We start from the raw sequence: 24709 nt of genomic DNA on the forward strand, positions 1-24709 counted from the left end.
CCATAACACAAGAGTTGATGCGGTTAAATCGGTTTTGTATTTCCCCTCCTTTGACAAAAAATCGTTTTGATTTATGTTTATTTCACAGAAGGAAAGGATCCGCAGACACGCCACATTCTGTGAGTCCTGGAGACACGCCTCCCGGCCTGCGTTTGCTTCGTTTGCTTGCTCATTCACCGTCACTACTTTAACACAAAAGGGCGTCTCCGTCATAGCACATGGTGGTATGCAGCTCTAAGAACGTGGCGGCCTATCCAGTCCTTCGTCCTGCAAGCTCATTCCATGGGTGATGTTGCAACAGCGCAATTCAGGCCATGTGACTATGAGCAGAGAGAACGTGATAGCATTGCCTCGAGTTAGCACTGTTCGCAGGGAAGTTGCTCGTACCTTGCTCGGCTTGCCACTTCCCAGGGGAAGCGTCGTTCTTAAGGGTACGCGGCAGCGTGTTAGGTACCAGGTCCACGAGGCATAGTTAGGGGGCCCCGTACACGTGCTCACCTAGGACACGGAAGGACGGGTGGCAAATTATATTGGGCCCCCACAAAGCAATATCGGGGCCCCCTTTCGCTGCAGCAACTCAAGTGCCGGAGCGGGAGTAAACTCGCAAAACGTGCTTTTACGGAGAAACCCTATGTGCGCGTTCTATGTCGGCTAGCCGCGCATCGACAACGGCGCGAGGCGTTCGGCACGACAATGGTCGGCGCTCGAAGAGGTTGGTTTTCTTGTGGAAATGCTTTTCGGCAAACTGAATTATTTTTTGTTCTTTTTTTTCGCAGCTACGAGAGACGGCAGCATGCAAGCCCGTACCCACCTTATGCAGTGACGTCACTCTTTGCTCTGATTGGCCGAATCGACTCGACAGCATGGAGCCGTTGTAAACACGTAAGTAGGCCGATTCGCTCAGCCAACCTGCCGACTCGCTCTGCGGCCGTGCTTATATTTGTCTAAGTGATCCGCGTGCGGCGGGGCGTTGTTCCGAGCTAATGTCGCTCTCTGTCGGCGCTGTTTTCGTCCGCCGACGCTGACCCCGCGATTGATTGCATCCCCCCTCTCCCAGGATGAGGTGAGGCAGCGTGTAGCTTTGCAGACAATATCCCAAGGTGGACGGGTCTGACTGAGCGAGGTGGCCTGTTAGGCACGCTGAGCGCGTGATGCTTTCGCCTCCCCCTAGCTCTGCACCCTCTCGACTCAACAAAATATATTTATTTTATATACATTTCCAAAAATTAATCTTAATAGTTACAAATCGTGCTATTTCAATCATTTTGTATATCCGGTCGGTTTGACGTTTCGACCGGGAACGTCCGAAAGCCCAGCTTGTAATGGGCCGCCGTCGACTCGCCGATTGATTTTCTGCTGCCCCCGGCTGCCAGAGAGCACGCTGGCAGGAGACCGCATGGCTTGTGCAGCAGCCAATGAGTGCGCTGAGAGTTGTGACGATTTTTGCCTCGACCAATGGCAGCAGCTGCGTGCTTAGAATCCCGGGCAAAACAGAGACGATGCTTCCACCATGCTTGCCTCTGGAGTCAGTCGGCACGTCGATTACGGCCCCTCGCTGTGACGCTCTCCCTCCAAATTGATGGGACGCGGATTATTATGGTCGGCGGGCTTCTTTAAACCTCCGACTAGTGCGTTGTGATGAAACAATCGGAAAAAATGAATTATTAAAGCTTGATGAAATAAAAAAATCCTAGAGCATTAATAAAGTAGTAATTAATTTTATATAATGAAATTGAGAGTTTAACTTAATTCTAATTAAGAATGATTCAATATCTAACAAGCAAAAATTTTCCTGACTCAGGGTTAAGGGTGAATTCGCAAGAGGCGCCTACCCTAAATTTGGAACAGGTCGATTGATATTAGAATGCGGCTGCGTGGAGAGAGACTGGAACGGGGTGCGCGCAGCGTGGAAAGCTTTGGGGCAGTCGGTGCCTTTTTGCTACTCCCGGCCGGCGGAGCAGCTTTTCGCTCCTTTTCTGCTCTCTCAATGTGAGTTGGATGGAGCCCTTTCCTGCGTCGAGCCGGCTTTTCTCACTGAGACCCCTTTCACTTTTTATGTTCCTCACAACACACTCTCGACTTCGGCGTTCTACGCCTCAGCAGGAGCATTCGCGTGTGCTTGTACAGATTGATTTTCGCTGCCTACCTTTTACTAAACATCAAGATGAACTCGCGGGAACCAGCCGTTTGCATGATATTAATCCAACTGAAAATGTTCGCAAGCTGTATTGATTTGCAACTTGAACGTGTGAAGAGGTAGATTGTCAAAATTAAATTAGGTGATAAATCTAAAGCGTTTTTATAAACTCGTGGTCTTATCAGCATGTTCCCCCCATATTTTTCCCGAACGAGTGTTGTGACGAATCAAATAATTTTTATTTTTCAGGGCGAGGAAACAAAAGGTGCACTTTTGTTGAGTGGAACGGTGCTGGAGGCGCCATGAATCTGGAAATCCTAATTAAAGCCACTGAATATGTAGAGTATCAAACTGAGGCGAAAAAAAGAGGTAAGCCAAATAAATTTTTCACCACAAATAGAAATAGCTAGTTAAAACGAAACACTTGTGTTTCGTTAGAAATAAGTTTGTCGCGGGCTTTAATGCGCTGTCCATTAGTTTGTTGAAATGATAACAATAATATTATTACCGAAAAACTCATCTTCCGTCACTAAGGTGGAGATTAAGTATATAAGATCCCCACTATGGCTGGGTGGTTATTGCGCCGGCTCAATTCGCGCTTGACAACATGACCCTACCGTGCTGTCGCTGCCTGCTCACGAGCGAATTAATTCGTTTTGCAGCGCAATAACTAAGATCAGTATAAAAAACCAAGCATTATGATATGTCCTTTGGGCTGTTGGCAACAACAGAAAATTGCGTTTGGCTAGCATGATTACAGAACCACCGCATGAACCTCTTTTCCCGGTTTGTCTGAATCGTTAACCGTAGTTGTGACGTCAGCTTGTCGCGCACATGGCACGCTAAGGAGGCGTGGTTTAGGCTGCCACGTGGATGTCTGCGAGCAGGCTCTGGCCGCGGCCCCTCCCGATCTGCGCTCGCTCGACCTGTGTATTTTTTTTAATCCTCCTCGTGCTGCGCCCTACGTCGCCAGCATGCGGTCGGTGTTGTGAACCCTTTTAATAATTAAAAATTGGACATTTTTTTCCAGGGAGTACGGGATTATTTTCAGTAAACAATTCTACTGGTCTTATGGGGATGATTTTATTTTATTGTTTCTACCAAGTGATACCTGTTGAAACGGCATGGTATTAATCTTGAAAACAATCTATTTAAAGAGCTGACAATTTTTGAACACAAAAAATGAGCTAATAGCCACTTCAGCTGACGACCGTTGAGAATTTTGCTGTTTCTTGTTGAAAATTTAAGGGAGACTACATAGCAAACGCTCGTGAAAGCATAATTTCGCTTCATGAGTAAGCTAGATGACGTGATTCGAGCCTGAGAGCTGTTCAGTGCGGCCCACAGAAGTGGCATTACCTTATTAGTGATTATATCAGTTTCGCCCAGCAACAGGATAGAGCTTTGTAATATATGACTCACGTAACAACGGGCTTTCGTGCCGGGATAAAGTCTGAAGGCTAGGCACACTAACCGGGGGTCTGCCAAAAAAAAAATAATTTTCTTTTTTAAGTACAGTCGTAATTAGTTAAAGCCGCAGCTAATTGTTATTTCTTCAGCAATATTCTGTTCGTTTCATGGGGCAAACCTTATATAGACGTCAAAGTAGTGTTTCCATCTGAAAACGCGTTGGTAAGATTTCAGAAAAACAGAGTCGCAATATTATTTATGTCCCCGGCCGCTGAATTATTGACTACTTGCTAAACCTCGCTGGTAGTTAAGGCTTGGTCTCCTAGGTGGCGAGAGCGACAAACGCACGGAGCACAAGGCACCTCACCTCGAGGCCTATCTTGGGTTCTGGGTTCGCGAGCACCGATGATATAACCAAAGGAGCATTCAGTCCAGTGTTGTTTTCTCGTAAAGAGCTCAAATTATCTTGCAACTGAGATGATCTTGGGACCTTTAAACTGACGACTATCTGCAAACAATGGATCTTTGGCCAAAATATTGCTAGCGATACCAGATACCAGAGAATAATACTTTAAATTTGAATCGCGGCATTGCTAAAGCGGGACATTTTCATTCATTCCTTCACACTCCACGAAATGCTAAACAGAAGAGAGTCTCTCCCAATATTGAATTGATTTATTTTGAAAGGCTGTTGACGTTCGGTCCATTGGCATTCAAATCTGGCGTCGCAACATTCAAAATTTAAATCTTAAATTTGACTACATCTGCCACTAAATGCAGCTGCTGTCGTATTCATGATGAACATTGTTCAATGTCGTTGAAAGGCGGCGGTTGCCGGGTTTTGACGTCTCAGACGCAATAAATTCCCTCGCTCATATTGCAGCAGAGAGCTATTTGCATCAAAAGCGAAGGAATCCGATAGTACTCTCGGATTTCTGCGTGATGCAGGAACAAAGGAAGGCTGTGCCTTGAGAGGGAATAGTGCCTGCCCAATGCCGCTCGGTTATAATAACATTCTACTTCCTGACCTATGACAAAATGCTGGAATTGTGCGTGCGAGGTAGATCTATTCCGAGGAAAGCATAAAAATCTAAATAATCGAAGATCATGCTCGCGGGGAGATTGCTCCTAGCGTGCCCGCCAAACAGGTTGACCTTCATTCGAGCCAGCAAGAGAGGGGTTTTGGCAATATTTGCGCTCCAGCCAGTTGGGTGCAAAACATCGGATTCGCGAGCTACTTTGATATTTTCACAGGCCGCTTGTCGGACCTCGAGCACATTTTGATATAAAAAACAAGTTACGTGCTGCGCGAACTCGTAAAAATCGATCACGCGTGGTGCAGAAAAAAACAAACGGTCAATCGCGGTGTTTGGATTCAGACAAAGGTGTCGATCACGTGTGCACCAGTCGTTTACAAAACGGTTAGTGCAGAATATGAAAAGGACGGCGTGTTTCTCAAGAGCGGGTGCATCTCGCGTTGTCCTTGGGTTAATCAGCGCAAACGAGGTTCCATTGGCCGACGAGTCACATGGCGCTGCAATCCGGCGTCTGGTTGGTTGTTGCTCCACATGGTCTACCTCAATGTGACCTCAAAGTCACATGCACGCCGCACCGCAACAACGCTCGCCCATTATTACTTTCAGTGTCCTGTTGGCAAACTCGCCGGCGCCGCTCATTGGCTTTCGGGCTTCATGTCCGCCGCGTTGCTGCTTCTATCGCTGCCGATGAGCGAAATGCGTGCGCGGCAGGTGACGCAGCGCGCCAGTTAACTCCCTTTCCTGTTTGTCCATCGACCTTGCTGAATGCCGAACCCACCCTGCAGGAATTCACAAATCCGCAGGGGCATCAAATCGAACAATAGTCAATTCTGAATATTAGCTTGGCCGGAATAAATAAAGTCTGCTAGAACTTATCATTGTCATGCTGGAATACATTGGATAAGATTGAACCAGTTGATTCTTTTGATTTTTAATGACATTTTGCAAAGCAATGATATGACCTGCAAAATAATATTAGGATTTTGATTTCTCCACTGTTTTTAGTTTATTTTAAAACGATTTTTTGCGTTGAGAAATGCATTTTTAATACTTTTACCATCTGTTTAAATCTTTGACAGCCTTTCATCTTCGATTTTGCCTAATTTTCTACTCCCACATCTCCCTCCATCTCTAGCAAACTATTAATTATTAAATCAAATCAATTTTTTGTATTAATTAATGGGAAAACGGATCTGGAAAAAATCTGCGCACTGCGTTTGCGAATGCTCTTTGATGTCAACACATTACTTTATCTTAGAGAGTAATCCAATCAATTACATAAGCGAGAAAACAGCACGACTCAATTATATATGCTCAATGAAACTTTGCTTCAATGTTGCTCTATGCATATTGTACTTTATTGTAATTGCCCATCAAAGAAACTGGCTACCTTTGCTCCAAGGGCAAAGGCATGAGTTTGCAAAGCTAGGAAACGTCGCGAATTCACCTTTACTGCTAATTGTGAATAACAGTCACCTTTTGAATATCTATGATCACAACTTGATTTTTCAAGGCGCAGTAAAATTGATGAAAACAACTGAATTGAGATCACACTAACACGTCTGTACTTTCGCTTGGAAATTCCATCAAGGTGTTATCAGGGAATTCCTTCGACTGGTCGAGTGAATGACCTTCCGTCAGACCCTAGAACGGCTTTTAAGCCAGATCGCTGGTAATATTTCTCTCAAATATGACGTTTTTATGAAGTGTTGCAGCGCGAAATGTTAATCTCGTCACCCCTTAATATCTGTTTCAACTTTCGCGAGCTCGCGGCGTGAACACACAACCTCTGCTCCCGACGACGGAAATAACTTTTCACAAACTTTGCGGCCGTAACTCAACTGCGGGGCGGTGGTGTGTTCTCGCTTGCTCGTCGTGATGTTGCAACCGGCGTGAAGAGACACACACACCGGGTCACGTGACCCCCGTCTCTGTTGTGGTGCTGCATTTGCGTCCGCGGTAGCCATTATTTATCATTAGCCAAGTACACCAGGCCGCGTGCTGCATTAAACACATACACGCTGCTAAGTTTGATCGAAAAGTGCCTTCCAAACGCAACCTTGACTTGACTTTGCTCTCGCTCTCGGTCTGTACGGCCTGCAGCATTTACTTGTTGCGGATTTGCGCGTGCTCTCTTTATGTTTGCTCGCGAGCTGTTCACCTCGGCTCCCGCGGGCCACCCTACGGCTGCCGGGAATTGGCAGAAAAAAGTGCGCGCGGAGCACTCGGAATGCGTCTTCAGCCAGATCAAATGGGTGGGTCGGCGGAGCGAGAAAGAGAAAAAAGCGAGTCGCTGGATTACGATCATCACACACACTCGCGCACATACGGCCGAGCAGATTGGAATGCCGATTTATTACCCACTAGTGAGTGAATGTGCGCGCACGTATAAAAGGATAAATAAAAAGGCAGTCAAGGAGGAACTCGCCCTGCTGCGAACACAGCCGGCGATGCACAATGCGTTGTTAAAGTTGATTGGCGAACGCATTAATTATCCTATTGTTTGCCATTAACTGATTTTTACGAGCTGAAAGCTGCTGCAGCCAGCCAGCCAGCGTCGGGCTGTTGGCTTCGGCCAATTTTATTAGTGCAGTTGCAGCAGCGTGCGTCGAATTTCGCTGTGGGTGCGGGCGTGAAACGACGCCAGTTGCAACATTGTTAAGCGGCGACCTTGCACAAAAAGCGCCGCGTCTCGTTATACTCGGCGTGTAGTTGTGGTAGGTCCTCCTCAGCCCGTTCACCGCATGCACCAGCGCGGTGACGCAAACGTTAGCTTTTCTTCAACTGACAAGGAGCTAGCTGGCTGACTGCAAGGCGCTACATCACACAGCTTTATGTTGCGTGCCTCTCTCGGCCTCCTCGGCTGATATTGGATATCACACATCACGCGCCGTGATATGCGCTGCGAGCCGTTATGAAATAATGAAAACGCATTGTGCTGATCAAGGCTCGCAGTTATGCAGGCTGCAATCATCAGACTCTATTAATGCAGCGTTTTATTGACGAGTCACTATGATTAATTCGCACTTGAGAGTGTATTTGCAAGTTGCCGTTGCATATTCTGAAACGCACTTTGTACCAGACCGGGAGGAGGGTAGGCGTGAAATCTTGATAGAAATCGCAAAGCTTCACTGAAGGAGAATGTTTCCCTTGAGAAAAGACTAATTTGCCTGGGAAACTGGTAATGAGTACAAAATTCTCGGTGGACTATGGAAAAATTATCTTTTTGGTGTGGCGAAACTAGCAAAGCCGCTGAGAGAGCAAAATGCAAACTATGAACTTTTGTGCAACTCGGTAGACTGAAAGAAAAAATAAATTTGCTAGCGGTGCTGATATGATATATTTCATACTGCAACTCCGTCTGTCCTGCGCATTTTTAACCTGCCGCGTGCCTTACTCAACATTTCGGACCATATTGTCTGCTGCGAAGCAAAGCACGCTGGCTCGTTTTCCATTTAAGTATTTATTCACTGCCGTGTGCCAAGATAAAAAGTAAATAAGTTTTGTTGTCGAGAACGAGGAGGAAAGCTGGCGCGGAAACTCGGGGGGAGTGAAGGGGGTGGAATAAGCGAGCACCAACTGCAAGAAGTGTAATCTCGCCATAGCTGTTGCGCAAGCATCGTGCACACAGACGTGCCGTAAAGCGTGCATGCCATTTATTAGATCGGGGAAGCGCGAGCGAGCGAGCGAGGTTTCAAAACAGCAGTCAGTTTTCACCGAGTATGTACAGTACAGCCGGGTTGTTCGCTCGACGGACGCTGCTGCGAGTAGGTGTGCTTATGCTATGCTGCTGGTGCACTCGCTCGCCGCCGCCGCCGCCGAGTGCATGACCTACGCCAAGGCCCTTGAACAGGACGCATATTGAGCAATTGTGCTCACTCGCAGGATCAAAAGCACACGCAGCCTGCACACCGCGTGATCAATATTCCGCTCGCTCTAGCCCAACTATTACGCCCGAGGGCGCAGATGAGCACGATCCACTTTGGAAAAAATGAAAAAGTCAGGCAACCGGCGGTCCGGCGCACCAGCTGAATTTCGCAACGCACCACCACCACGACTGCCGCCGTCACCGGATACAGAAACCGTTCGCAGGGGATGTTTCGCAAGCGCCGTCTCGCTCATAAAAAGAGGGATCCGGGCAGAAAATAATTGTCTGTTCCAAAGCACATTTCCGCGCGCTTCTCGCAGCCGCAGCCTTGGCTTTAAGGTTTTTTTTTAATGGAAGACGAGTTCTTTCTCCTTCTTTGTCGTGAGCATCGGAATTAATTGGCATGGCGGCGATCGAGCGATGCTTCTAATGAAGTGCCGAGCCAGCCAGCCAGGAACAATAAGAAAGGTTTCACGACCTATCCCAAGGTTGCTTGCACTTGGCTATGCAGCCGCGCGCACGGAACCTCTCCTTTGCTAACTCAGCTAGTCGCGCGAACATGCACGACTGCACAATAATATTGCACCTGACGGGGGCCCTGAAAGCCTCTTTGCGGTTATTCCGTTTTTCTCTTACTTTTACTGCAAGCAGCTATCCGATAATTGTTTGATTGCTCCAAAGCAAATTATCTCATTTCTCTCGCTGCCTCCGCGGGCGAACCACGTGGTTAAATCGCTCACATGGCGAACTCTGCCTTTCTTTCTCCTCTTCTTATTTTATTGGAAATTGCGTGGACGGTGGTGTCGACCTGCAAAGCTTGACGGGTTGCGCTCGTCTTTGCCGGGCTTCCTTTTGGGGGTGACGTGCTGATAATCGCCCTGTTACAAACACATTCACGCAGCACGCATAATGCCGCCGCGGGGATAATTTTAGCGCTGACTTCTAACTGCCCTTCAGCGGAGTGAACGTCCACGTGCGAAAACAGGACGGAACTCGTCCAGCACGAAATCGCATATTCGATTCCCATCGCGGGTCTGACCCCCCGTGCGCATATTGAAAGTGTTTGTTTAGCCGCGGTGTTGAAGAGTCTGTTGTTTTGCCCGCAATGTTTTTTAATTCAACATCATGTGTTGGTGTGTGAACTCTTGGAAAACGTGAATAAGATTTCAACAAGTGCGCCGTGCCATTTGCAACTGTTTCAAATACTGTTAAAATTGGAGTGCCACAGCGTTTGAGGGGATGGGACAGTCACGTCCGCCACGGTGTCCATTTGGCGGAGATGAACTTCCTTCTCCTGCGCCATATATATAGCACAAGCAGCACCAGCGCAGACCGAGTGTTGTTGTATAACAACCTGCGTGGGCGGTGGGGAGCGGGCTCATTGTGAGTTGCACCGAACACGATTCTCTGCGAGCACGTGGCCGCTTGCATTGCCACCCCTTTCGCACCCGTGAAAGAATGGCCATGGACTGGCTTTTAAAAAATAAAATAGAACACCTAATTGACTATTCGAGCGGCCAACGTGTGCCTGCAGGATGCGAATACACATTGTGGCCTCGTCAGCGATATTTCATTTGATGCGGTGTAAACCAGACAGATGACACTTTTGAAAAGTTAAAAACTGCATGTGATTTAAAAGTAATTGCTATTGAAGCAAATTTAATCCATTTGGTAGAACCATATTTAATAAATTTTACACTTATTATTCTGATATATAATTTAATTAAAATGGAATTGATGAATTTTTTTTCGTCACTTTTATAGGAAAAAATTATTTTAGTGTATTTATTTACGTGGAGCTGCATAAAGGGCGGATTAAACTGTTCCTATCATATTGCTCAAATTATATACCTCAAGAATGCGCTTCTCAAAATATTTTATACCTGCAGTAAACACGCCCCGCTCCTTTGTTCGTTACAACGGTATAAAACACGCACGTGACATAATGAAACACCCCTTTTGTAACCCACCTGAACTCCTTTTAGTAGACTTTTAGTTGGTAAACAAGCATTTCAGGCAAGTGCGTCGACTAGTCATTTCCACTCATTTGCTCAATAAAGACTGACGGTTTTTCAATGGATGAAATTGATCAATTTCATTCATAGCTGAATCAAAGAACTTCCTTTTTTTCAAAGTCACAAAAATACGTCAATTGAAGTGCTTCTTTAATTATCGATTGAATTTTGTTTCATCACGTGGCATCGAGGGTCTTTTTAAAACCTCGGAGGGCATTGGCCTGTTACAGCTAGGCCGAATACATCCCCGTAAGACTCACGTGCCACTTCCACAACTCTCACGATTTGCCCAACTTGAAAATCAGCACGAGCGCTTTATTCGCATAATGGAGCCATCAGCCTTTCCATATAATCGGCGAATGAATTATGCAAGCGTACCGGACCAGCGCGATTTGCAAAAACAAATCGCAGTCTCCGCCCCGTGTCGGTTGCGATATTTCTGATAAAAATCACGTGCAACGGCGTGCGCCTCTGAATTCTTAGAATATAATGTGTCTTGGATTTAAAAGACGTGGGCCGGTTGCATGTTAAAAATCGGGGCCTGCTCGAAATTAGAATAAACGTAAGGTCACCTGGTGAAGTCGCGTGACTCAAAAGAGAAACTTTTTTGGCGATTCCCCTTTTGTACCGATTAGCACATCAGGTGATAACATTATCAGCTTATAATACACAATCATCAGATCTCGTGATGAAATCACGATTTGGACAACGTGTCGCTCGGCATGTCGTGGAGACTCCTCCTTAGCGGGGTTGCAACGGTTCAACTCTTGACAATGAGAGCAATTTGTTTAACTTCCCTTTTGCAGGGTCGAGCGCGTTTAGCCTTGATTCGCACAATTCGGCTGACTTGCAAATTCGCTCTCACGCCGAATTTCCTGTACAAGATTCACGTGCTTCTCTTGCAAATCGCATTCAAGTTTGACCGGCCGACTGTTGCCAAATCACGCGAATGAATATTCCAGCGCAGAGTGGAAATCATTTAATCACTAGCGATCGTGAAAGTTTGCTGCCGAGCATCGTTTTCATAAGATTTGCTCGTCATTCTGTTTCTTCGCTTAGTCGCCTGATTTGAGGGAGTCAAATAAAAATAGCCAAAAGACTATTTTAGAACTGCCACAGTCGGAAAATTAGCCTTCCGCTAGCCATAAAAAATGTGAGCAGAACACAACACGAGGTTTAATTGCGAGTAAAAAACGTGCGGGCAAAGTCTTTTGATAAAGACAATGCAAACAGACCTCAGCCAACGTGCCTGTCTAAAACGATAACCTTTTCTGACAAGAAACGTGTAACTCGGGAATTAGGGTGGAAAGGATCTAAGAGATTGTAAAACAACCAGCTAGGCGTATTTTTTATGTTGAGCGTGTAAATAATTATACATGGAAAAAATTACTCCCATGATTTAAACAAAAGATTAAAAAGCATAACTAATTTACAAAATAGAGCAGTTGTTCATGCCCCTATATTAATGTACTTTGTTAATTTGATCTTTCTTTCTGAAAAAGAGCCTCATTTTCTCACTAAACTGTCAACGAAATTTTGGCTGCACTGAAGGAAGAAGAGGCGATCTACGAAGCAAAAATCACAGATGTCGGGAAATGCAAGCTTGCTGCCTGCTAAGCAGATTCGCATCCGCTTAATAGAATTTTTGAAAATATAGCAATATTTCATTACCCAAAACACAAAAGATTTGTAGTTTTCTGCTTCTTCTCTCTATTTTTTTATGGTGAGAAGTAAAAGTTTCTCGTAATCTTGGTTTCAAATGCATATTTATTTGTAAAGTGATGCTAATTAGGAATGCATATTTGTTGAAGCGAAAAGAACCAGCATGGACGGCAGTGAACTCTGAACTCTTTTGATTTGAATACACTCGACCTGCAGTGCGTTAAACTTGACCACGTGAAAATTGAAATAAAACGAATGCCATCAACATAATATCATTAGGGTTCAAATGACCAGAGGGGCACGTGACCTGCACTTGGTTCATTGCAGGTCACACAATTACCGCTACACCTTACCTGCTGTCACTGGCCATGTTATTTGTCACTATTTTCACGTTGTAAAAATGACACGCGTAAATTAGCGTGATTTCTCTTAATTAAGGGATTATATGGATTCAAAACAATAAAATTGCAAACTGATCTGCAAAACGTTGAATTATCTCGAGAAGTTGCCTATCGCGCTTCATAGGAGGGTTTATGCAACTGCATTTTGCACGCACCGAGGGCCGCAATCGCTGACGCAGTTTCTGCTCATGATGCTGCTCTTGTCCTTTGACGTCACTTTCTTTCCGCAATTTTTTTACTTAAGTAAAAAGCGCACAATTCCTTTCGGCGCTTTTTAAAAGTTCGAAAGGTTTTTAAACATTTAGAAAAAAGAGGCAGAGAATTTTGGACATTTGATGACGAAGCCCAAAAATTGGGCAGTTCTAGACGCTATGGAAATTGGGCCGTACATTGTGTGAGTGAGTGTGCTTGCTTGGACCGGGAGAAGGGGAACGGATGAAGAGGGGCACCCCGCGCCGAGCTGTTCTTTAGCGCACACGCTGCTCGACGGCTGTTAGTCAGTCTGTGGTTGTCGCGGAAAAGCCTCGTCGTTTCTGTGATATCGCAATGCTTTTTTAGTCTGTGATTCGCCCAGATTGTTTTTGTTCCTCGGCCATGATGGGCGTTCTGCTCGAGAACGAGCAGGCCTGGATCCCTCCACCTAAAAAGAAGTGGATCCGGCACTACTTCCTTAGTAAGTTGGTTGGTTCGCCTCTGCCAGACCCGGAATCATTTCCATCCCTATTAATAATTCTGTCCACTCTATTTTTAATCTTTTTGATGGCGAATCACACACGTCATTTCAGAATAATTGAAATTCGAGTTCTAATTTCTCGGCGCGTGAACTAAAAGTGATGGCCGCGCGCGTTTGCGCGCAAATTGCGAGATTACGTGCACATGCACGAGTGTTCAGTACATAGCACATGAAACAGGTACAAGCGAGAGTAAGTGCCTGTTATTCGTATGTACTCGCGCAATTACTATGTATATTCGCAGATGCTGTGTGTGTGTGTGTGTGTGTGTATATATATATATATACGTATTTACACGCGCGTCTTGATCAGAGCGACGCGTGTCCGTGCCAAATTTTGCAGGTGTTCCGGAGGTATATAAACGAGCAAACTGTTTCGCAAGACTGTGTCTTTGGATTATTTGATACAACCTTTTCGCACCGAATGAACATTTCAGCTGACTGTCATGTTATCGACCACAATATTTTCAACGCGCCTAATAAAGACTAATTGAAGCGTTGTTGGCATTCTAAAAATAAAATAAAATCCGTGAATTTGCACCAATGATGCGAGCGGGTGCGAGCTAAAGAAGCCAGAGAGTTATGAGCCTTGGCCTCCTCGGTTTTCTTCCCTCGTGCTTGTCACACGCACTCTGCCATTCAAAAATAGCGTCTAGTTGCGTAACGCAAACCGATTTTAATTTTTTTTCCCTATTTCAACATTCACACAGACGCATCGATCACTGACGCATTTGAAAGGACAAAACAGCTCGCTGTTGCCGCTATTGATTTCCGTGGAGCCAAAATAAAAAGCGGCGCGCAACAGGCTCAAAATAAACTAAGCAATTATCAGCTCCCTATTAATATTTTAAGTTGTGACCGACAACAGCTGTAAACATTTCAAATAATGAACAGTTTTGTTATTGAAAGTAACATGAAGTACTTGAATGACGTCTTTCCCAATGAAAAATCGAAAATGTCCAGGGAGGATGTTATGAAAAATTGTCCAAACAAAATTGGGTTGTACCTGATGAGTTACGTCAACGACCAGAAAATTTTTAATCATTTCAAACATGCATAAAAGATGTTTCGGTTTTGGAGCCTATTAATATTCGGCCTTCACAGATTGATTTAATCCCTCCATATTTTCTCTAGTTCTACAGGGTTGAATTTGGATTTTGTTTGCTTACAGGTGAGGTTCCAAAAGACTTTGTGACATATTCAGCACTGCAAAACCCTGGCACGCCACCGGCCTCTCCACCAAGGGTGCCATTGCCTCCCCCGGCGCCGCCTACCAGCACGCCAGTACATGCGCCCAAGGTAAACGGGGTGGGGGGCTCGCCATCAGGGGGCAAGGTGCCACCCCCGACGAGCCCTCCATACTACCAGCCTCCTGAAAACTCATACCTTGCGGCAAGGCTCACCGCCCCCACGCCAGCCTCCAATGGGGGCAGTGCGTCGTCGTCACCCGCCTCAGAAGGTTTTGTCAAGGTTAAGAATATATCGATGACGCTGCCAACGACTACGCCTATCTCTTCTCCTTCGGCGCACATTCCCTCAGGTGGGGTGCCTAGCTCACCCTCCAGCGTAAACGGAAACATTTCTCCCCAAGAACTCAAGAAAAGAGCTGGGTAAGTGTTTTTGTCTTGATTAAAGGGGATCTTTATTTTTTCATTTGTTTCATATTTTTCATTTATGATGAACAAACTGAAATGCTCGAATCTTATATTTTTGTTAATTTATTTTGATTAAATACATGCTTAATTTTGTTTGTTTTGACTCGACAACTTGATGGTCGGCATGAGTGTCTGTTTCTAAGAATGTTCTCTTGTCTAACCAGTGCGGGTACACGCGAAGTGCACAACAAGCTCGAAAAGAACCGCCGGGCGCACCTAAAAGAGTGCTTTGAGATGTTGAGGCGACAACTGCCCCCGTGCGGCCACGATGACAAAAAGCCGTCCAACCTCACCGTTCTCCATTCCGCCATCAGATACATACAGGTGAGATTCGTGTTTGTTCCCCAAAAGTGAGCAAATAACAGCGAATCCGAAAACCACGCGGCTTGCGCATCGTTGAGAGAGTAGAGAACGCTGATTCGGGCGTGCCTCTGTAAACGAGATTTTGTTTGTGGGCCGTCTGATAAGGAGGAATCTGTTGTCGTCTGAGTGAGCACGTGTCACCGCGGGTGACGTCACCAGCCTTGGGTGAGCACGTGGACTGGCGGAGTTGCGAGATGGAGGTGCTGTTTATTTAGGTTCTGGGATCTCCAATCCGGCGCCCACTCTTCGCCATTTTCCCCTCGCGGCCGAAATAGATGGATCTCGCTTGCACGCACGCACTCGACTTTTGGCCTAGCGCGGGGTCAAAGTTGCTCTCGCTGCTCATCTGGAGCAATCTGGTTCCACCTGCCTCCCCGCCACCGCGGCCCTCACGACGAATCAAGGCAGCAGTGTGTCTCTCATCGAGCCAGATATAAATTCGAATTTTATGTCAATTCAATCGTCACTCATTTTATCGCGTCCCGATTCCGCCTGTTTGTTTTTCGCTCTGCGAAACTCGCGGGTTTATAATTAGCCATTCGATTCCTTCTCGCTTTCCAAGCTGCAAATGCGCGTGAGATTCGAAGAATTCGGGGTTGATCGCGTGCAAATAGTGCCGTTGGTCGTTGTTGCCGCCGCGCTGCCACTTCATTCTTGGCTCGTCTTCAGCAGCGCGTGGACAAATAAGAAAGTGGTGGCCGCGCCGAATATATCAGATTGCGGTTAGGTGTTCGGTCTGTACGTCCCCCGGAAGAGGCAGATCCACCAGCGTTTTTCCAGCGGTCTGCTCGCCGCAAAGCGTTCACGCTCGGTGCTAATTTCGGCCATTCGGTGCTCGCGCCCCATTAGCGCGCGGCCTGATAATCACGGCGCAAACAAAATTTTGCAACGCCAGCCGAGCAGGCTGCCGAGCGAGCGAGCGAATGTTTTGGCTTCGCCGCGAAAAGCAGCAGCGTCCGCCCATCTTTCTCCGCGCCGAGAGAGAGAGAGAGAGAGAGAGAGAGAGAGAGAAAAAAAGTCGAATGTGCGCGTTGGGCGACTGAAAAAAAGATGCTAAAATATTCGCAAGTGAGGCCACTCTCGGTTGGAAATAGCCGGCAAATTTATTTGCGTGGTACTTGAAGGTCAACTTGAAGGGACGCCGCCTGATTCGAGCTGAACTCGACGCACGATTTCCAACATACACACAAAACACACACTCACACACAGCCCGTTATCTTATCGCGGCGCGGATTGGGCTAACAATAAATTTATCTCCGCGGCTCAGGCCAGACACGCTTTTTGCGAGGCTGACATTGAATGACCTTGAAGCGGCCCGTCGACACTGATTGCCTCGTCGGTCCGCCCATCCTGGCCCAAATTGCAGAGGGAAAATCGCCAGATTGCTAATTTTGCGCGTTGCAGTGCGGGGGGGTTAGCAGGTCGAAACGAGCGCGCACGGCCTTTACGGCGTACGCGGTCAATAGAATTCGAGCGTGGCTGTACGTGTGCCTGTTATTTTACAAGTGGACACGCAGCACACGTTGGCCGTGCCAATGTCGGGCGAGAGCGACGGCGGCGGCCAACGAGAGAGCGAGCGAGCCAGCCAGCCTGCGAGTTTGAGTGGCGGTGCAGACGACAGCCGAGGGGAACATAATATGGAGCGTGCGAGGCCTCGTGTACCGAAAGCACGTGGTCGCACTCTGGGTCCTCCTCCCACGGACCAGAGGCGGAGGCAGCGGCGGCTCGGCATCAGCATCGCCAGCCTCGCTATTTTAAAAAGCACTTCGCTCGCGCTGCCTGTGCTTTTGACACGCCAATTTGCGCCTCTCGCGATCGGTCGGCCGCCACCTTGACTCGCCGCCGAGGAGGCCAGGCCAGCAGCAATCCCTCCGCCGACCTCTGACTTTTCGACCGTCCTTTGTTTTTCGCCTCACACTTTCTCGATGGCCGGGCGCGGAATGTCACTCAGTACTCGCAACGCTTTGATGCGAGCAAAGTGGGAATCGATCACGAGACTGCCCTTACACTCTGTCAGTGCAGAGATAAGGATTTACGCAATTCGCGATCTGGATATCTGTGACACAGCTCGACGTTCGCACTTTCTAGATTCGACGACGCACTCACTATTCTTTTGAGCACTAATAAACCAAAATAAAGCGTTGAAACCGTAAAAATATTATTTTATGACTGGCATTCAAGCTAACTGAAGCGATTTTCTTGTTGACAGACGTTGAGAAGAAAAGAGCGTGACTTTGAGCACGAGATGGAGCGTCTAGCTCGCGAAAAAATCTCCTTCCAGCAGAGGCTCTCGTCCTTGAAGAAAGAAATCAGTTCTCAGTGCGACTCCGTGGACTTTTCGAACCTTCTGCCCGACGTACCTGCGCAGGCTCTCAAGTCGTCTCAGGTGCACATGGGTGGATCGCTGTCAAAACCACTGCCCTTTGACTCTGATGACGATTTCGAATTTGACGAAGAGGATGAAACAATGCAGAAGCCGCCATCTCCGCAACACTCGGCTTCGACGTCGACTGCCTCCGGTAAGACAGGTACCACCCCCTTCCTTTAAATTTTGCTTGCTCGCCACTCGAGGGTATCAACACACCCTTTGGACGTAGCCCCTCCTCGACTAACAACAAACTTGGTTCATAACTCGCCTTCTCTGTTTGTAAATCTCGAAAATGGCATGCAGCTCTCTGTGTAATTGGATTTGAAACTAACTTGCTATGCCGACGTCTTGACATTGCCCCTTTCTAACCCCCCGTCCTCCCCGGCTTTTGGTGTGTTTTCGCGCTGTGTCACATGCAGCAATGCGCTGACGAGCGAAATTAATCTCCTTGCAGAGCGTGGCCACTTGAGCGACGTGGAGGACTTATCGGGGGGCAACTCGCGGCCAGGGTCTTCCCGCGACGGGGGCTGTTCTCCCACGATGCCCGTCGCGGCCCCAGCGACCAACCCCAACGCGCTGCGGCCCTCGGCGGTCGTGGAGCACCCCGGCCGCAGCAGCAACATCGGCGAAGTGTTGCGGGAGGTGGTGCGGAAGCCCTCGTCACCGCGCACCGAGCCTGCGCCGTCGCCGCAAAACCTAGGCACAAAACTGAGCATCCAGCCGCAGCCGGCCCCCATCCAGCTGACGCAGGTGTCCAACAAGGTGAGACATACCTGGAATTGCGCCAATCCAACCAGTGCAGACGTTTGGCTTTTTGCAGCATGTCGGCGAGCACATTTCGCGACAGTCGCACGTGCAACTCGTGCCGACTTCGCACGGTTTTGCCGGTTCTGGACCAACTCTCGTCGCGCCTACTGCGATCCAGTTAGTAGCAGCCCCCAGTGGCCTGAGAATGCTCGCCACCGCGCCTCATCCAGACCAACGGTCACAAGGTCAGTACATCGCCTTTAAGCTGTTAATAATCTGTATGTAAATCTGATTAACACATCACATTTGATTTCAGTGAGCAGAGATGATGTGTCGAAAGTGAAGATGAGCACCTTCATCACCACCACTGAGTCCTCCCGGCTACCTGGTGGTGCGGAAATCAACGTCATCTCCAGCTCCGCCTCGCAGAATGTGCCGGTCGTGCGAGGAAACATGCCAGGCAAACCCATCAACCTGTCTGCTAACGCCAGCGCATCGTTGCTGTCCACCACCTCGGCTCCCCCCATTCTCAACGGGAGCGTCATCAGCCACGGCTCCGCTCTTCACAGACAAACACTGCCACAAGGTGAGCTGTTTTACTAACAGCGTTCAATTGTTTGTACTAACTTGCCATGGTATGTTGCAGGACAAAATAACACGACAGTGCTCTCTTCTGGTGCCACCGCTCCGCTAACCCACACAGTAACCCACCATCTTGCACCTGGCCAAGGCAAGGATGAAATTTATTACACTCGCCACTCATTGTCATCATCAAAACGAAGTTAGAGGAAATTTATGACTGGTCAATATCTTTTTGCTTTTCATATCAGGTATCGCGCATGTCGTGGCCGCATCTGGACAGAGTCACATCTCAACTTTGGGGCCGTTAGTGGCAGCTCCTGTTACGATGGTTACACCTGGTAGCCATCCATCAGGAGTCCACATTCTGGCAACTGCAAAGGTAAATAACCAAAATGCAGTGACAAATCATCATTGTAACCATAGATTATACTCCAGTGTAAGTGGCCATGAAACTTATGGACATTATCATAATGGTAAATTCTATGGTTACAATAATCATCTAAACCCATATTATTATGGTGCATCATACAGCGTTCCGCCACATCATCCACACCATCCTCAAAACCCTGCCTTCATTAACCGTCGAGACTTTGGTGCTCTCAATGTTCCTCGCCATCTTCAATACCCTGCCAACAATTTTCCTTTAAACCCCTGTGTGAACCGTGTTCCTCAAAATCATCCTCTCTATCATCAATACCTTGCTGAAAACTTGAATTATCTTGATCATCACCTTCAAATGAACAATATTCATTCAAATATCCCCCTTCAATCATACTACAACCACCAGTATCAAAACTATCCAAATATCACACGTCATGAAGATGATTGAGGTTACGACCCAACAGTTCTGTTACCCTCGATGCATTCTTATTCTAATTTAGGGTAACAGAAACTTTGATCCAAACTCATCAGTGCGTGTGCTAAAATGTGTCTTTTATCGGTTGAAAAAGACTTGAGTGAATTGAAATGCGGAACATCTGCCTTGAAACTATTTCTTAATTTAACAAAGACTTTTTTGAACAAGGCTGATTCCTGGGTGGACAGAAGAACATTTACATTCCTCTTAATTATAAGAGTAATTCTTCACTCGGAGAATGAACAGGACTTGTCCTTGTTGTGTTTGAAAAAGAGTCGACTTGATTTGGTCACACCTTAGCCCCTAATCACGAGACAAAAGTGCGTAAATTGCCATAAATTACTAAAATAAATGTAATTAATTATTTAAAAATTAAATACAAATGTAAATTTTTGTCTAATGATTAGGGCTACAGGATTGGTCAAAACCTGATCGAGATGAAATGTATACGACTTTTTTTAGAACACAAGGAGGCCAAGTACGATTTTCCCTGCCAACTGTATAAGTAGTTTATTTATTATTTATTCTTAGAGGTCGCAAGCCTGCGGGCCATAATTCAGCTGAAGCTGGTTCAGCCAGCTGCACCTTAAAATTACGCGGCTGAGACCTGTATTTACTTTTAGTTTTCTGGACATTCTTGTCAATCTAGCATGACCTTGAGTTATAAGTATGTTTGTTCAATCAGGAACTTTCATTATTTTGTAGCAATGAACTGTAGATTGTGCAATATGGAATTGCAGAGAAATGCAAATGCCATGGCCGCAATCTCAAATATTCAACAAAAATCAATAATTTTCAAAGTTTACAATTCTCTGCTAATTTTATATTGCACAATCTACAGTTTTTCAGTTCATTGTTACAATTCAAAACATTACAATCTCCTTGACGAAAGAGAAAGCTGCACAGCCTTTATCAATTAAAAATATACAATATATGATTAATTTCAAATCAAATCTATTTTCTCGTTCAGGAAATAATGTACTTTTAAATCAGAAAAATTTAAGCATCAAGAATGTCCAAATAGAAAAAAGAAAGGCATTGCAAAATTGAATTATAAATCAACAATCGCATTGATTTGGAACCTTTTTTAATTTTAAGGCCCTTAGTCAAGCTTAAAATCAATTTAGCCATTGGTGATTGATTTTAAAATTGACTTTGTTTAGTTATTAAGTATTATTTTATAGTTCAGCTATCCTGAAATTTGCTCAATTTTTCAATATGTGGGCTAGTCGAAATAAGTAGACTGACTTCATAATCCATTTCCATTTGACATTGGAAAATTGATTGCGCCAAAACTTAAGTACCTACCCGAAAGCCTAAGATCTTTTTATTCATGGTCATTGCATCTAATTTCTATTTGCTCTATGTTGGAATTACTTTAGGGTGGATGGCTATGAATCAAATTAGAAGTAAAATTAACTTTACTGCGGACGCCACCCATCCTCAGTCAATTCCACGCTGAGTAAAGCATATTTTTTTTTGTTTTAATAACATGCCTCTCTGTGAATTTCTTTTAATTTTCTGTTTTTAAATTTGTAATGACTATGGTTCCTTTTGTAAAGGCTCAGTTTCATTGTTAAATTTCGTTGCTAGCTCTTTATTTGCGTCCTGCCTTTGATAGGTTCACGCGCACGTCCGACCCTAAATAAATATTAATTCACTCACCTCATCATTTGCATTTCTGTTTAATTTCTTACAATCACGAGATTATTTTTAAAACGGGTTGTGGTTATTTGTGCAGCCACCGTTCCTTCTTAAGCATCAAGTGCTGCCAACGCTGGCTTACCAGAGCGGACAGCTCGTCAAACCAGTGATGATGGTCAGCTCAGCAGCTTCCGTCATGTCCGCGCCCAGGCCCCCGACCAGCGAGACAGCCTCGCCCAACGGTGTGTCCAACCAGAAGAGCACCCCCTCGTAATTCGCGTGCGGCAGGAGGTGCTGCATGTGGCCACCACATTCCTAGCCTGTAATTTTATTTCCAAGAAAGAAGTACAAATTATGATTTCTCGTTGTGAGCGGACATTATTGACTTGGTGTGCAGAAGACTCAGTCAAAGACAAGTGTACGGTAATCTAGAAGAAACCATAACTCGAGGTGAAGGTGAAAACGAAAGTATTATAAAAAAAAAGAAACGCAAGCCGTGTGAATTTCAACTCAATCATCATTGTTAGTGCCATTCAGGATCGCCTCTTTGCTGGCTGAAAGTTTCAGATTGTCGCCTTTTGTGTACCGAAGACCCTGGTGTGGTTGCATGCGAGGGAAATTTCCAGAATTTTTCAGCTTTGCACACAAAAGCCGGTGGCTTAAATGGAACTTTTGCTTCTCAAAATTCCCAATTGTTGTACTTTGCGTTGCCTGGCACCTTCCAAATTTACTACGTTGCTTTGACGATGTACCCGTTGCGCATTGAAAACTTTCACAAGGGAGTCTTTTATTTTCTTCAAAACATTAACTTGAAACTCGCCCCTTATTTTACTGTCTTTTTCTGAAGCATTTTAAATTTCATTTCCCCTTCCCCAAGTTGTTACATTTGTTCTTGTTGTGGGTCAACAAAATAGGACTCTTCAATCGTCCTAGGAATCCAAGTAGTTTCATCCATCCTGTTTTTTACTTCGAGTGTTCCTTTTGATCATTCATGTGTAGGGTCCGACTTCCTATTTATTGCCTAATTTGTTAGATTGAATGTGTTAAGATGTTGTGGTCAGTTTGACATTCACTGGTTCCAAGCCAGCATGCGCGGTTGATTGTACACGTCATGATGAAAAACATGAAAAATAAAACTCTTTAATTTGATCTCACCCTATGTTTTCCCTCGTCTTTAGCTTGCCTCTCCCCACCCTCATCAATGTTCATAACCTTCAAATCTGCAATAATGTGCACCAATCTTTTGGTCTTCAAAATAATTATGGTCATTATAACAATGAACATGTTATAAAAGTTGAATGTGTGGTAGAGAAAACGCAGACTAATTAATACTACGAAAAAATAAAGATAAGCAACGAATTCTCGCATTTTATTGCTTCCTCCATCCCACGATAAGTCATAAACTCAGCAACAGCTTTTCACCCAAGCAGTGTAAAACTCTAATTTCTTGATAGTGACCATCAGCTGTTTCTTGGTCCATTTTGACTCTCTTCCCGAGGCCAGGAAACGCTTGCTGAACTCCCCATTACTCGATTTGCCTACAACTTGTCTAGTTAGAATGAAGATATTTAAGAATAATTTATTTAACTACCGTTTCCTTTTTTGGTTGCTTTTGAAAGGACATTAATACAGTCAGACAACGCGCATAGCAAGTAGTATGAGACCTCGTCTGTGCTTGGTCCTTCCATTATTTTGCTGAAGTCATCCAAAGCCAAATCAAGGTCATCTTGAGCTGACTCCAGAATCTGCAAATAATTTAATTAGAGATGATTATCCGTGCAAAAAGTGTCTTCAAACCTCTGTTGCTTGCATTTTCACTGAAGTGACTGCACTTTCACCATCAGCGAAATTTTCCCCTTTTCCTAAACTCAAACTCAAATCCATCAAACAGTCAGCAGCTTCGGAAACCAGGTCAGGCTCCAAATGGTCGCCTTGGAAATGCCTTGCAACAATCACATACGCCATCACGGCGTTTGAGATTCCATATTTTACTCCTGGGTTAACTTTCTAGAAAGGAACGTGTATGAAGGATGATATTTCAGAAAAAAAAACTTGTCACTTACTGCAATATCTTTAAGGAGAGGGATTTTTGTACTAATTTGTGGACACTTCTTCTTGTAATCGTCAGAGTCAGTGACTTCCTGCACTAACGGTTGCCTGAAGGCAAAATGTGTGTTGTTGTTGTTTTAGGAAACATAATATCAAGTTTTAATACCTGTGCATCCACCATGGCTCCCACGCTGGCACAATTTGGCTAGCATCACCTGACGCAATGATGCTCTGAAACTCAGCTTTTTCTTCTGCCGAAAGCTTTTGCCACACAAGCTCTGGATTATTCAAATCAATTCCTGCCAATCTTGCCGCAAGATCTTCTGATTCTGAGGCCAAGTCATCCGAATCTCCCTCGCTTTCCTCGCCATCATCTTCTCCATCCTCGAGGAAGCCACCATCAACTCCAAGCTTATCTGCTTCTTGAAGGCGCGTCAAAATTTTTTGCACTGACCTAAGGTTAAAATTTTTATAACTTAATAAAGCAAAATTAATGAATCATACTTGGCGTCATCTGGATTCGGGGCATCCACTGCCATTTCTTCTTGGATGCATTCTTTGTAAAACTGCTCTGAGCAATTTGCATGTTTTGCGCTTCTGTAGCAATCTAAACTACAGTAATAAACGTTGCAACGCGGACATACATATTTTCCCTGCACTGCGCCACACCTGAAATTGAAGGAAAAATTAAATGAAGCCAAGATTGATGGTTGGAATCTTACAAAAAGCATAAGTTGTCCAAGTTGTCGGAGGAACTGCTCATCTTTTCTTGATTGCTGGGTAAAAAAAATAATAACAGGCTTATTAATATGTGACGTTTTTGTACTTGAATACTATTTTTGACACAATCTTGAACTAACAAGAGATGAAAATAATAGCCAGAAGAATTAATAAGACACTAAAGCTTGATGCTCGATCCGGCTCGAACTTACCAACTTATAGTTGCTTGGGTTGCTTGTTGTTTTGTTTGTCTTGTCCGTCTTGTCTCTTGTCTTGTGTCTGTTTATAAATAATACCAGCTGATTTGATAGGTTGATTTCAGTTCATCACGTGGTTAAAAGTTATTTTCGACCAAATGGCGCGAAAAATGTACATCAACCATCAACCTTCTGAATAGGCCACCGGCAACCCACCTATTTTTAACTGTTAATAAGTTCTATGATGCAAAAGATTTAGAATAATTCA

The 24709-nt window shown here is 45.4% G+C and overlaps 2 protein-coding genes across 5 annotated transcripts; one reads left to right on the top strand and one right to left on the bottom strand.

Annotated features, from left to right (window-relative positions):
• The first annotated feature begins 282 nt into the window (after positions 1-282).
• Positions 283-22834, top strand: LOC135946995 (max-binding protein MNT-like). 4 transcript variants are annotated; one of them, XM_065495541.1, is made up of 12 exons: positions 283-712; positions 777-882; positions 2387-2506; positions 14432-14870; positions 15080-15239; positions 17488-17806; positions 18101-18408; positions 18449-18638; positions 18710-18979; positions 19040-19123; positions 19224-19354; positions 21573-22834. In XM_065495541.1, the coding sequence occupies exons 3-12, from the start codon at positions 2440-2442 to the stop codon at positions 21747-21749; spliced, it is 2145 nt and encodes a 714-aa protein (XP_065351613.1). In that variant the 5' UTR covers positions 283-712; positions 777-882; positions 2387-2439; the 3' UTR covers positions 21750-22834. The 4 variants fall into 4 exon arrangements, with proteins under 4 accessions (XP_065351613.1, XP_065351610.1, XP_065351614.1 ...); XM_065495538.1 differs by lacking the exons at positions 283-712; positions 777-882; positions 2387-2506 and adding an exon at positions 13015-13203; XM_065495542.1 differs by lacking the exons at positions 283-712; positions 777-882; positions 2387-2506 and adding an exon at positions 13015-13203 and having other exon boundaries at positions 18467-18638.
• On the bottom strand, positions 22818-24521 carry LOC135946998 (zinc finger HIT domain-containing protein 2). Its single transcript, XM_065495545.1, has 8 exons — positions 24457-24521; positions 24247-24300; positions 24029-24193; positions 23691-23978; positions 23539-23632; positions 23273-23482; positions 23067-23220; positions 22818-23013 (listed from the first exon to the last, which is right to left on the bottom strand). Exons 2-8 carry the CDS (start codon positions 24285-24287, stop codon positions 22880-22882), a joined length of 1086 nt encoding a protein of 361 aa, XP_065351617.1. The 5' UTR covers positions 24288-24300; positions 24457-24521; the 3' UTR covers positions 22818-22879.
• Positions 24522-24709: the final 188 nt, after the last annotated feature.

This window comes from Cloeon dipterum, chromosome X (genome assembly GCF_949628265.1).
Source record: "Cloeon dipterum chromosome X, ieCloDipt1.1, whole genome shotgun sequence".
In the NCBI taxonomy this organism is placed as follows: Eukaryota; Metazoa; Arthropoda; class Insecta; order Ephemeroptera; family Baetidae; genus Cloeon; species Cloeon dipterum.

What these genes read in the sequence shown, in the direction of transcription:
- LOC135946995 (XM_065495538.1), top strand. Translation starts at nt 13,125, where the DNA reads ATGATGGGCGTTCTGCTCGAGAACGAGCAGGCCTGGATCCCTCCACCT. An exon ending in GAACTCAAGAAAAGAGCTGG is followed by an intron (nt 14,871 to 15,079) that starts GTAAGTGTTTTT and finishes TTGTCTAACCAG; the next exon opens with TGCGGGTACACGCGAAGTGC. An exon ending in TCCAGACCAACGGTCACAAG is followed by an intron (nt 18,639 to 18,709) that starts GTCAGTACATCG and finishes ATTTGATTTCAG; the next exon opens with TGAGCAGAGATGATGTGTCG.
- LOC135946998 (XM_065495545.1), bottom strand. Translation starts at nt 24,287, where the DNA reads ATGAGCAGTTCCTCCGACAACTTGGACAACTTATGCTTTTT. An exon ending in TTGGACAACTTATGCTTTTT is followed by an intron (nt 24,194 to 24,246) that starts GTAAGATTCCAA and finishes CTTCAATTTCAG; the next exon opens with GTGTGGCGCAGTGCAGGGAA. An exon ending in CCGAATCCAGATGACGCCAA is followed by an intron (nt 23,979 to 24,028) that starts GTATGATTCATT and finishes TTTTAACCTTAG; the next exon opens with GTCAGTGCAAAAAATTTTGA.